The sequence below is a fragment of the Hevea brasiliensis genome, chromosome 5 (assembly GCF_030052815.1).
Source record: "Hevea brasiliensis isolate MT/VB/25A 57/8 chromosome 5, ASM3005281v1, whole genome shotgun sequence".
Taxonomy (NCBI): domain Eukaryota; kingdom Viridiplantae; phylum Streptophyta; class Magnoliopsida; order Malpighiales; family Euphorbiaceae; genus Hevea; species Hevea brasiliensis.
In genome coordinates this window covers 115,235,001-115,248,750 of record NC_079497.1, presented here as the reverse complement: position 1 = coordinate 115,248,750, position 13,750 = coordinate 115,235,001, and the positions used below count along the sequence as shown (strand labels likewise).

The 13,750-nt window shown below is 43.2% G+C and overlaps 1 protein-coding gene across 1 annotated transcript; it reads left to right on the top strand.

The window, feature by feature from the left end:
- The first annotated feature begins 1,237 nt into the window (after window positions 1-1,237).
- On the top strand, window positions 1,238-5,349 carry LOC131179998 (putative cytochrome c biogenesis ccmB-like mitochondrial protein). Its single transcript, XM_058147580.1, has one exon. The coding sequence runs from the start codon at window positions 4,533-4,535 to the stop codon at window positions 5,232-5,234; it is 702 nt and encodes a 233-aa protein (XP_058003563.1). The 5' UTR covers window positions 1,238-4,532; the 3' UTR covers window positions 5,235-5,349.
- Window positions 5,350-13,750: the final 8,401 nt, after the last annotated feature.

The following is a 13,750-nucleotide window of genomic DNA, read 5'->3' as shown; positions in this document are numbered from 1 at the left end:
CTTCAGTCCCTTAAGTTAAGAAAAGGGCACACAGCCTATGGGGACTTATCTTGGCTTTCTTAAGACGATAGCTGATTCTTTTGTTGCTATCAATTCTCCGCTGTCTTCAAAAGAGTTGGTCGTCTATGCTCAGAGCTTATAGTCGCACTAAGCGAACATTAGGCTAAAGGCGGCTATTGGAAGAACGAGTGGCTAGCTCAGTTCGTAAGTCTTGTTCTGTTGAGTAGTTAAGGAAGTCCTTTCGTAGGGTGTTTAGTCAAAAAATTTCTTCCGATAGATCGAATAGATGGGTCTTGACCTTCGCTTCGAGGGACAAGCACCGCATCTAGGTAAGCGGCATCTAATTTAATTGATTCACCGGATCTTCCATCTACGAAAATTACAGAGATGTCTGTTAAGGTCGGCTTCATGAAAGCAGGCAAGTTTAGCGAAAATAGAGATAGAAAGAGATGGATTTTGCCCAGCCGTTGTCAGATCAATTCCCATTCATTCTTTAATGGAATAGGGAACGGGCTATCAGGAATGGGCGATAGCCTATGACTAAAAGTGCTGACTATCTATGAATGACCAGGATCGGAATAAAAATCGACGAGATGAGCCTACGAAAGATTTCAAGTTCAGACTATGATGACTGGCATCCTCACTTATGCAACGAAATTGAGTTGATGGAGTAGCCAGTGCCCTTGAGTTATTCTCTTCGGTATCGACTTCTCTCATCGTTAAAGGCGCCGCAAGGCACTCGACTAGAAGGAGTGGATGTTAGGCACGCAGGGAAGACTCTGACTATGCGCTGGCACTAGCCCTGGGCATGGATTCTTCTTTGATTGAAGGAACGGGACAGAAGAGAACCAGAACCATATCCTTCACACAAAAAGTCTGATCTTATCTGCGCTATTGCCCGATCATAGCTGTACTGTATGAGATTAGTTCTCCCTCTCCCCTGCCCTGTTAGAACAGTCTGGTCTGATCCTGTAAGCGATATAGACTACTTTTTAGCCTGTCCAAAAGGTCTTTCATGTCAATGTACTATGGCCCCGTTAAGCCACTTTTTGATAAATATCAATGGGCATAGAGAGAAAGGGAAGAGGCAGACTGGTTGAACCCAGCCCGAGCTAAGCGCATAAAGCATACTATAGAGGCTACCAACTCCAGCTCGAACGAAGTGAGAGGAAAAAACCTGTAAGTCGAGTCACCGCTTCGCCCCTCTCAAACTCAGTCGAGTAGACTAAAGAGACTGGAAATAAGTATATGCTTACTCATACGTAACTAGAAAGCCGTAGGTCCTATACCCCTATCTCACGATTCAAAGCCTTTCTTGGTGGATTACCTTATCGGTACCCTAAACTCAGGTTTGATAGACCTACGAATGCAGCTCTTATCTTTGGACTACGGCATTACACGGCATTCTACAATGAAGAGAGGGATCGGAGATTGATCGCAGTAGCTGGTAAGAAGAGAGATTTTGATTCAGGAAAGGGTCTTGCTATTAACATCTTTCTTGCTTTCGCTACGACCCCTTTGGAACTAGTTCAAATAAGGTCCTCTTGGAACTCTTCTGCGTGCTGCCGGTCTTCCCCTCGCGTGGGGTTCGGGAAGGCCTAATCATTTCATAGGAAGAGCCGAACCGGGCTCCTAACCTTAGGGAACTTCAGAAAGGAAAGCCCCCTTTCCTGGAAAGCCCCTTCATATTAGTTAGAGACAGAGCTACTGTCCTCAGAGCTCTTAGGGACCACTCGATAGTCGTACCACCATGGTCTTTCTCTATTGGACTGAACTTCGATGGAAAATGTTTTCTTAGCCCATGAGCTCGTGCGAAACTGACACCATTGAGATTGAAAATGGTTTTCAAGTCGATTTTCCCTTAGCATTTCATGCTTATTCTAATATCGTATTCTAAGGTCATACTTCTCAGACCGATATGGCATGCTTAGCCGACTTGGCATTTTATGCCCACTCTATGGCAGCCGACTAGGCATTGAATGCATACCCCAACCCCACTCTATGCTTATCCGGCATTTCATGCCCTAAGTGTTCAGTCCCAACGCTAAAGCTAAAACTTAGCCGAATAAAGGCAGAAAGCCGATTTCTATTTATAAAGGGAAAGATATCTGACCGAGCACTTGAATCCAGAGATTCTATCGGCACGGGTATCCCGTTTCAACGAACTCACTCTGAAACCACCAAATACTGACTGGCCAGTTAGGACAAGGGAAAAAATTCAAGTATCACCAAACTTGGGTATCTTCTTTCAGGGTGATAGTTTAAGAGCAAGGCCTTGACTTTGAATTTACGTCGAGATCATTAGAATTTGCTCTTAGAGCTAAATCGTCAATCTCTTCTTCCCAGGCAGGATTAAGGGAAAAGGGATTACCCCTCCCCCCTCCGGTACAAACTGATATTGATCAATATCCGCTTCACGAATTCGTCGAAGACGAATATCGGAAAAGATCCGTTCAGCTTGTTCCTGAACGGCGATGGATTCCCCGCTATAGGAATCTTTCCAGCAGCCCCGCTTTGCTTTTGAAGCGGTCGGGGCCGGCTATTCTCTCTAAAACCTGCCTTGATCGTGTAAGAGAATTCTGAATTCGCTTGCAGCTCTTACTCGCTTTCAACCCTTTGAAAGCTACTGGCGAGGAAGACGGGGACTAGTCTAAGCCCACCGCCAAAGTGGAGTTCTTCTATCTGGGACGGATTTTTTGACAATTAGGCATTAGCAGTTGGTGGAAATCCACAACGAATGAGTTCTAACCTTTCTTTTTTTTTTTTCTCGAACCAAGAGATGCAATGAAGTTCCTCCCCCTTTCAGTGCTCTAATCTACTAGGGATGGAGTGAAGCTGGAAGGCTGTGTCAAGAAAAAGGCTAGTGAAATAAATGCCTCAGAAGAGCAAGGTGCAACCGTCTCTCTTACCGAGCTTTCTGGGAAAGAAAGGAAATCGGTTTTGGTTGGCAGCAAAATGTTTGACGCGGGGTATCTTTTACTAGGCGGCAATTCTCATGGTTCAGGGTTCTGTATGTCAACTGCTTTACCGGCTCTCTCATAGCTGATGCAAGAAAAAAGAGCTCTCTCTGGTCTTAATTGACCACGGATCAGGTCACGCTTGCCCATGATGCACGAGCTAACCAACTACTTGGGAAGTCATCCATTGCTCTCCCTATCTTATTCTTTTTGTACTTATCACGATCAATTCCTTTTCAAATTCTGCTACTAAAGCACTTCTTTGGGCAAATGCGAACCTCCCATTGCCTAGGCTCGCTCTCTATTGCTGTAGCTGAGTCCGTCTATGGACTGCTCCTTCCTGGTATGTAAATGGTAGACGGGGTTCAAATACCGATTCCTGGTTTTCTAAAGCACCTTTATTTTAGGATCCTCAGAAGGTAATCCCCTTACTTAACTTAATATAAGGGGTCAACAAAGACCAGAAATCAATGTATAAAGAACCACATAGACCCCATATACTAATAATTACCTATGAAATAATCTCTCTCAGTTGATGGGATAAAATAGGCGATTTTGAATATCTCTTCTTACCTGACCTGGAAGAGGAACCGTTGGTGGAATCACCTCCCACTTCACTTCTCTTAATTTGCTTTCACAAATAAACAAAGCCCGGGATAAAGCTTTATTAAAGCAAGGCTACCGATGAAAGAGAGATAGTGATTCGTTGATGTTGATGAAAGAAATGATTGGTTTCAACTTAGGGTCAGGAGAAACCCTCCATATTGCTCTTCTATCTCAAGGTTCAACCAGCCTAAGGAGAAGGACGGGGGGGAAGTCTTAACCAGACGCCAAGGCGTGAAAATATCCTATCCGGATCCATCCGAGCCAAATCTTTACTTTAGAAAGGTATTCACCGCTCATCCAAGTGGGAAGAACTAAGACTTGAATTTCAACTATGCCGAGGGGAATCGATTGATTAGGTCGACTAAGAAAACCTCCGTCACAGAAGCCCGGGAAACTTCGATTTCACTTCTCATTCTATCGTATCAAGGCGATAGCTTCGGATTCAGACATTCCGATATCGTCCTTATGTTATGCCTGAGCCCTCTTTTCATCTAACTATAAATATCGTATAAAGAAGAAAGTAACTTTTACGCCCAAAAACTCCCATGCTTTTGTTTGGTCAACAACCAACCACAACTCTCGTTTCCTTCAAAAAGACTCCTACAGGCTTGACGGAGTTAAGCTGTCTGGAGGGAAGAATTCAATCTCAATCCATCATGCCTCAACTGGATAAATTCACTTATTTTACACAATTCTTCTGGTCATGCCTTTTCCTCTTTACTTTCTATTTTACACAATTCTCCTGGTCATGCCTTTTCCTCTTTACTTTCTATTTTTCTATATTCTTACTGAGATCGCTATGGTATGTCCCTTATGAGAAATCTCCATCATGGAAGAGAGTCTTTTTTTACTTTCTATTTGAGCCGATCATTTATAAGATGAAACTTTTCATTTTTTTATGGAAATTTTTCCTAACCTCTCTGACTAATCCAAGGCCTCATTCTTGGAAAGAATTTTTTTACTGGATTTATGAAAGATTTAAAGTTATATATAGGCTTTACCTTCTTCTTTTGGCAGAACACAAAAAAAAAAGAACGAAGAAGTAAGGAAATGAGACGACTCTTTCTTGAACTATATCATAAACAGATCTTCCCCTCCACACCAATCACGAGTTTTTCTTCATTCCTCTCGTATATCGTCGTAACGCCCTTAATGCTAGGTTTTGAAAAAGACTTTTCATGTCATTCCCATTTAGGTCTGATTCGGATCTCTCCGTTGTTTCCTTTTCCTCCCGCACCTTTTCCTCGAAATGAGAAAGAAGATGGTACACTCGAATTGTATTATTTAAGTGCTTATTGCTTGCCAAAGATCCTACTTCTACAATTGGTAGGTCACCGGGTTATTCAAATAAGTTGTGTTTTCCGTGGTTTTCCCATGTTACAACTTCCGTACCAATTCGGTCGATCCGGAATGGATTGGTTAAACATTCCATTAGGGAGCCTGGTCTTGACTCTTCTGTGTGGTATTCATTCTCGTTCGGCTCTTGGAATCACATCCAGCAGTGGTTGGAACAGCTCGCAAAATCCAACCACTTCACCTACTTTATTGCCCCCAACCGTTTCTCGTACCTCTATTGAAACAGAATGGTTTCATGTTCTTTCATCGATTGGTTATTCCTCTCCGTTCGTATCTCTTTTTCCAATTTCGGTCTCGATTAGTTTACAAGATTGAATGGCCAATTCTCCTCTGAACCCTCGATTCGATTGTTTTCCAAGAATGTTGAGCCGGGTATGTAAGTCATGTATCTGGGAGGAACTTAAAAGAAGGGCTTTCGGTTTTTTGCACCCTGTTTTGGTCTTGCAGCTATTTAAATAATAAATTATAATGAAAAAAAAAAGGGTACATAATATATCATACACGTACATAAATCAGTTCCTGCATATTCTCTCTAATAATGTTATTAAGGGCTAAGGGAGGTATCTTGGAAACATTAAAGAAATAACTCGACATCCCGCAATAAAGTAATAAAGTCGGCGGCTCTATTTCTATCCCTCCAACAATGGGTGACTCTAAAAGACTGTAAGGCTCTTGCATTTTCAGTGAAGCTCAGCAGCATATTTCGCGCTTATGGGGCTTGCATTGGGAGTTAATCATCTTAACTGCATATAATGAGTCAGACTCTACCCAAAGGTTCCGAGTGCCCATTCGCGAAGCCATCTCCACCGTATGGCAGATTGCATAAAGTTCCACCTTCCAAATCTCTCTCCCCAACCCTCTCTCAAAAACTTTGAAAGGTCCGAAGGACTAAATATGCAAGCGGTAGTTCGGTATCAGCTGTCTCATCTGGTCAATCTCATCCCACACAAGAAGGATTTTTATCTAAGCCTGTACCCGGAAGAGAAAGAGTGATTTGATCTCTCTATAGCTTGAGTTGTAGTAGGTGGTGCCTTCTCCCTTCGCCCGGAAGGAAAGCACTGACTTGAACTACTTTGACCACTGCGTTTTCCCGGAAGCGAAAGCGAAAGGGAATGTCGAACTAAAAAGCGGAGTGAAAGCACCTACCTTATGTTTAGGCGTGTTGGTTTCAGTGAAAAGCCAAAAAGAGAGTTTTGCGTGTGCCTGCTTTAGTAAGGAAAAAGCTTGAAAAGCGTACTTGCTTTAACAACGGAAAGAGGTTCCTTCAGCGGTTCAGCTTTAGGTCTCGGTTCAGGTGCTGGCTCAAGTACTGGTGAAAGTGCCTGAACCTAAGCGTCTCGCTTGACTAAGGGTGTGAGTTCCTACTTTAGGCTTTAAATATTTAGCTTTAACAACTTTCACTAGCGCTTGGCTAGTTACCGAAACCCAACAAGATTCTCTGCACTTGTGCTTAAAGGGTCTTCTTAAAAGCGGCTAGAAGTTCAAAGCTAAGAAGGCGAGTAGTTGATACGAGTTTACTGAGCGCATCGCCTTCCCTAGAGTGAGCAAGAGCGGAGTTTACTACGCCAGCCTAAATGCGAGTTTCACTGACTGAACCCACCACTACCCGAAAGCCGATACCGCTAGAGAAGAGCAAGAATCATACTTTTTCTACTTCGCTTGCCGGACAGGAATTCTTTGATTCAAGATCCCCTTGCCTTACGCCCTGCCCTGAAACTGGAGAAAAAGTATGATTCTATCTCTCTGCAAGACAAAGATTTCATTGAGCCTAGCTCGCCCAAGAGTACTTTCGGAGAGTTGACTGAATCCCTTCCCTCTGCTCTGAAGCAGGACGGACTTTCAAGTCAAGCGGAACTCTTTTTTTAAATAAGGTGAAAAGCGCTTTCGTTGCTAAAGCCCTTTCTTTTCACTGAAACCGTAGTGAAAGCGATGCGTTCTGTAAGGGCTTGAATTAGCGAGCGAACCGTACCCACCAACTGAGCCAAGGATTACTACATTTACTGGTAAGAAAAGACCGTTAGGGAAAGTTTACAATGCGTTAGCACGACTTCGGAAACTGTTTTCAACGAAAGAGATCCTAAACTCAGGAATAAACATTAAAGAAATAACTTTGTATGCACGGTACCTTTATAAGTAAGAAAAGACCTAAAGGTTCTCTTTTACAGAGTTTATTACGTTTACAAATTTTATAAGAAAAACTCCTATGTAAGAAAAGACCTATAGGTTCTCTTTTCCATCGCTTCCTTAATTCCGCGAGAAAGTTCAAATTCCCTGTCCCAGTACTAGACCAGGTATAATTATCTCCAGCAGTCCTTTTCACTTTAAGGTCTTATCAAAGGACAAATGAAATCAATCCGCTTTGAAAGCCTTCCAATTGGAGTTCCCCTGCTCCTGAAAAGTGCTAGTTCCCAGCCGAGCAAGACTTTCTATCGATAGAGCAAATAGGTATGATCCATAGGTGGTAATAGTTGAGTTCCCTTCCGGAGATCAAGTGCCTTTTACCAATAGGTAATATCTTCTTAAAAGTCTTTCGGCCCTAACTGACTCGCTTTGTAACCCGGCTTGACGAGTCACTTTCCCTGGCTAGTCTAAATCTAAAAAAGTATTCATTACCATCTCATCTTCTATCAAGTCTCGTGGTAGTAGTGTTATTCCGCCCGGGAATATTAGCAAGCCTTGCCCCCACCCCAGGTAATATCCTCCAGTTCCTTTGCAAGCGGTTTTTCTCTTGGCAACTCTTGATCCAGTTTCATTGTAAGTCAAAAAAATCTTTCTTTTTGCTATCTAGTTTTCAGCACGCTTTTCAATCAAGTTGCAGTTTCAGTTCTAATCAGTGCTTCTCTTCCTTTTTAAGTGAGTACTTGATAGGGCCATTCCACAGACTCCTAAGCACTCCCTGTAACAAGGGACTCCATTCCAAGAGGAAAGACTAAATAAATGGTTTGCGAAAGAGGATAGAACCTATGCGTATGGCAACGTCCTCTATATAGTGTTACACTCTTCTAATTCCAGGGAGTCACTCTAGCCCTAGTCGAACACTCTGGTCTGGTATAGAAGGGAGAAGGAAAGCAACTCCAAAATAAAATGTAAGAACAAAATTTTCCAACCCGCCCTCAAAAATCTACCTAGTTTTATATCCCTCATACGAGAAAAGCACTGTCTTTCAGGAGATGCTTACACCTCTAGGTAGAGTCTATCCTCTACTGGAATGTACTACTCCATATCGAACCTATAACCTATAACATCCTATGCATGGAAGGCAACTCTATCAAGTAAAGCTCAACCCCTAGCACTGAACCTCCAAAAAGGGAACTGGATGAATGGGAACTGGCTAGCCTCTATCCTTAGGACCTAGAATCTGCTATCCAAGATAGGACGGACTCCTATCATCATATGGTTTTTTTGAAGACTTTCATTTCATTCCCTGCGAGGTCTAACGATGAGAGACTGCTCCGGGAGCAAATAATCATTCTTTTTGCCCACTTGCTTTACTCCGCTTGCTTTCCTAAAAGATCTAGTTTCAAAACAAAACAAAATGGGCATTCGATAGAGCAAGATAAGGATTTGTAAAGACTTTCAAACTAACGGGCCCTAAACCTAATACAGCTTTCAATAAAGATTCTTGCGCTTACCCTTGCCCTACTCCTGTAGTAAGAAGACTAGCTTTCCGTCCCGCCATTTCTGAAAGTATAGTAAAGGGACGACCGATTCTTGATAGCACTAGTCTCGTTGAAAGAGAGTTCCTCATCGGAATTAGGTAACAACAACTTCTTGATCGGAAAAAAGAAGTTGTTTTCACTCCGATAAGAGGAAGAGAGTGAATCTATATTATTAATAAGAGATCTTGTACGGCTATCTAATCCATCCCAGCCAGCAGTACTTGCTGATCGATAAGACGTATCCCAAAGCAAAGGAGTTTATTCCTTCCACCCGCCCTCTTATGTCTATCCGAACACGGCACTGTAGCTCCCGTTCATTGCCCTTTGCAATTAATTACCACCATCCTCGCCCTGGGGGAACCCGAGACCACATATATATATATCGCCGATAAAGAAGCCTATTGACAACATTGGCTCGTGCAACCGCCTCGGAAAGGCCAGATAAAAGAGAAGACACTGCTGCTGCTGGGTTAGACTGCTTTCGTAGAATGATGAGCTTTATCTCAATTGCCTTGCCTGTCTTCGGACTCGACTAATACTTCTTTCAATTGCTTACCCAGCTTCGGGCAGATCATCCTCGGGAAGGAGAAGTGGAGCTAGACCAGTAGAAAGGAGAGGTTTGAAGACGATCGAATGAAGTTTACGGAAAAGCTCGGGAAGTTTCCTCTTTTAGTTGCTGTTCCGGAATCGGAGCTATAGTAGGAGCTTGAGTAGAAGGAGTCAAAGGAGCTGGTCTCAGCCTTCCTTTCGTGCTCGTGAATGCGCTCCTGTAATGCATATGATAGTACCCTAGCTCGGAACCAGTCGATTCCTGAGTGCGCGTATCCAGGAACTGAGCCAAGTCAACCGACGCCGAGGATTACTTCACGAGAGGGAGAAGAACTCTATCTAGCCTTCTCTGGTATTCTAAAACAGAATTCCTTTCGGGGAGAGATTTTGCTTTTATCATTCCTTCTCCAGCAGCTCCTTCTGTAAGACGAGTTCCTTAGAGAGAGTTGTCTCGCGCCGCAAAGAGACTTCGGTTAGTCTGCTTTGCTGCTTACTCTGTTCCTGGCTTTCAAGCTTTCAGTTTAGGGCGTGATATTCTAAGACCAATGCTCAGAGAACCTTGCTTTTTCCCAGTCAATAGCTGTCTGCGTAAAACATGCCATACTCCCGCTCTCACTCCCTTCAACAATAGCCATGTCATATTCCTCGGGAATTGCCTAAAATCCCTCTCTTCAACATCCCTTGACCTAGCTCTGTAAAGGAGGACTTTCTAGTCAGTCTTACGTCCAGCCAGTGCAAGCCCTCTTCATTCGACTACAGATGTAGCAAGCCGCTTGAAATTCAGATTACGCTTAGGATAGCCGAAGCGATGGTTATAGATATAGATAAAAAGCCGGTTCTAGCTCAACCTCAAAAGCTGGGAAAGCTTTTCGATTATTAATTTCTTTCCGCAGGGACGGATCAAATACATCTAGAGTTCGCTTACTCAAGTAAGAGTTCCATCTATTTTAATAATTATAGGAGTCAAGTGAATAATCTTTTCAAGCTATCGAGCTATAGGACAAGCAAAGTAAAGCGAAAAGATCTATCCAGTCCAGCAGGTATAGCAGGTTGACTAGCCATTGATCTAACTAGTTTGAATGCTAGTTTCCAGTGATTCAATTGCATAAAAAGGATAATATATTCCCAGGCGAGCTCCTTTACCTGCGGTTTCAGTTGGACTCCCTAGAGATTTCTTTTCATGAGAGGATGTAGGATTACTATTACTATAATAGGCTTATGGAGAGGTGCGCTAATAAGCGTCTGGGAGAATAATAAAATATGCTTTTCTTTTCCTTAATGAAAAAATACTAGAATTTAATAGGGAGTGTACCCCAAACCTCTGTGGAAGTCAAATACAGTGATCAAGCCTTAGAGTTAGCCTTTAGCGAGTGTAGGAATGACTTGCTGCTCCAACCTTCCGAGGGCTAGGGACAAGGGCTTTACTCAAAGTCATATGAATCGAGTTACATACCTGGAACTAGCGTTATAGGAATAGACTTCTCGAGTCTGTGGAACGATTAGGCTTGTTTTCTCGCAGCATCCAGCCTAAGAGAATATAAAAAGGGAGTGGGTGACTTCTATTAGATAGATGCTTCTGCTGAATATAAATAACCTTATGATCAGTATAATGTTCGGAACCTCCCTGCATTCGATCTCCTCCCCTTCCTGCTTTCCGTCGGGTGGGACATTGCCCAAAAAAGAATCTTCCTGAATTTCCCACTAAAGTGACTGCTTCGTTGAAGGGGCTTTCGAACTGCATTGATCAACCAATTCACAGACGATGAAAAGAACTCCTCTAATCTGAATTACACTAAGTGGGTAAAGACGGACCCTTAGCTGGATCAACGCAAGGCCACCTCGTCTTAGTATTTTCACCAGGTTGTTAGAATCTTAAGTAGTGGACTGCCTCACTTTCGTTTTAGGAAAGTCGGGATTTTTGGCATCAAAGATGGGATAGATATTATATGCCATCACAGCTGAACGTTTACCTTACAGAATGCCTTCCTTCTCGTGAGAAGAAATCCCTTTAGTCAAGTCTAAGTAAGGCTCTTACTAGATCTCTTGTACCGCTATTCATGGTGTAATTTTCTATCTGAATAGAATGTGATTGCCTGAAAGCGATTCCGGGAGAGCCTAGCATAGAGCTAGCTTTCTTGTGATGAAATCGCTTACCCCTGCATGCTAAGGCTCAGTCTTTCTAGATCTTCTAGTTACCCATTCTTCCCCTCTAGGCTAACTGAACTCACTTAAGCCGAATCTCACTCCCTCTTTATGGCAGCTATCTCTTCCTAAACAGTAGAGAAAGAAAGCCCGCTGACTCCAGCACCTCTATTGCTTGTGAAAGATAGTTATTCCCTCTGCTTTGATGCTTTCGCTGATTCAATAGCAGCTCCCATTCCTGCAACATTAGTTGCTTCCTCAACAAGAGATTTAATCCTCATCTCTTGAACTCTGGGCTTCTTTAACAATAGCGGATTCTACCCTAGGATTCGTGAAAAGAAAAAGAAGCAGTTATGCCCTTCGCCCTAGTACTGGGATCAGGAACTCCTCTATCTATGCTAATGGTTCCGTTGTCATACTATATTCTATTCTACCTTCGAGTCCCTCATTCCCTTTCGAGCTAATGAGAGCTAACTGGCAAGAAGCAAGAACATTCTCAGCTAACCGCGAACAGAGTTCCGAGTCGCTTATTGGAATCAGAGACTTAGTCAACAAGCATTCCCACCCGAGACATTTTTTTCTTCTACTAAGAACTTTTCCGAACACCTATCCAAGCCAAGCTTTTTGCCGACTCTATACCCTATCCGTTAATGCTTTTGTTCTTCAATCTCTTCCTATTCTTTCTCCCCCTCGGAAACTACCGTAAGCCCTTAACTTCCTTCGCTCTGCATAGCTGTCTGTGCATTGAGGGAGCAGCAGTGGACTTAGTGGGCAGTTAGAAGGCACAAACGGATGTGTTGCATGCTAATGTGGAATTAACCACACTAGATGCGAAGGCAGGTCAAAAAAGGAACCGCATAACCTCAAACAAGAAAACTAAGGGGCACCTGTCGGTAGCCGACTTCAAGTCGAAGCTAAAACAGTCCAATTTGCCAAAAGTCAACGGCTTTGTTTGATTAAACGTCCCGTCTTGAGGGATTCATTATTTGGATCCAACGCATAACGAACTCTAGAAGGCCATAAACAGTCTTTGGAATACTGTTCTCCCTTCATGTGAAAAAACTCAAACAAGAAGCGGAAAGCTCCAAGTTCGTAAGGCAAGGAAGTAAAGACAGACCGAAGTTTGTCGTACTTCTTCCCTACTAATTGAAGCTGTAACTTCCACACTAATTGAGTGAGTTTATGAGTAGGTAAGGACTTCCAGGTTGGATCCCAAGACATTCCTTGATATAGAAGAATGTGGGATATCCAGGGTGTGTATCGGTCAAAGATGGTCTTTAACTTCATTTTTATTAGACCAACCTGACTGAGAACTTCGTCCTCAGATATCCATGGCTCGACCATACTCGCGAAGGTCCCCTTATCTACTCTTTTTCTTTTCACTAACTCTATTATTCTATATAATGAAAAGAAAGACAGGTAGATCCTCACTAGCTGGTCACTCCGATCGTCTCGTTTCATTATCATTCGACGATGGAACGCTGGGATGATCAGAGGGTACCCTGATCTATTGAGGGATACCGGAACCGGTAATAGGTCATGGCAGTTTGTACAACCCCCATAGGCCTTCTGTAAAGATGAACTACATTGCTTAAGATATAAAGCGCAAAGTAGCCACCCAGACTTCCGACCTAACCTAATAACCGCTTTGGTATACAGGTATGCAGCAATACACAGCTCCCCTAGGATTGCCTATCATAGCAAATGCTAACCAGTTGCCTAGGACAATCCTTAGGTCAGGTAGGGTACTCCCGTACTGAGCACACGGCACAACGAGAACAACAATAAAGAGAGAGAGCCATAAGACCAGACGCCAACAACTTATGACTTGTTAGGACAACTCAATAGGACTAAAGCCTCCATATCCATCCTAGAGCTCCTACAAACCTCTCCTAAGCACCAGGAAGTTTTCAAGAAGTTCTTGGCCGATGCCCAGGTACCTGTAGAAAGCACCCCTACTGACCTAGAGAATGTGGTAGGAATTCTCACTGCACCGACGGCCATATCCTTCTCAGATGATGACCTACCCAATGGTAAGCTATCTCCCCATATCAGAGCCCTGAACTGAACTCTTCTTATCGGCAATCGTTCTATCTCTCGAGTTCAAAAAACCCTCAACATCTGCCCTCTATCCACGCTGCGCGCCCTTGACATTTCTGAGGACTCTCTGGCTCCTTCTCCCGTGTACATCACCGCTTATGATAACTCGAGAAGGCCAGCAAGAGGCAGGCTGATTGCCGATGTCCAAGTAGGCCCTTTGATCCTCAGTACCACCTTCCATTCCTACTTGCATCTATTAGGAGAAAGCTTAATCGAGTGGGATTTATCTTCCATCCCGTGAGAGTTTCCTGCCAGCTAGTTAAGTTCTATTCGTAAAGTAAGTTATCTGACTTAATCCAGCAAGTAAGCAAGTGAAAGCAAGGGCTTGGGATTTGATCCACTCGATATAGGGAACGAGCAGATGCTTTCTCTTACATTAAA

What these genes read in the sequence shown, in the direction of transcription:
- LOC131179998 (XM_058147580.1), top strand. Translation starts at nt 4,533, where the DNA reads ATGAAAGATTTAAAGTTATATATAGGCTTTACCTTCTTCTTTTGGCAG.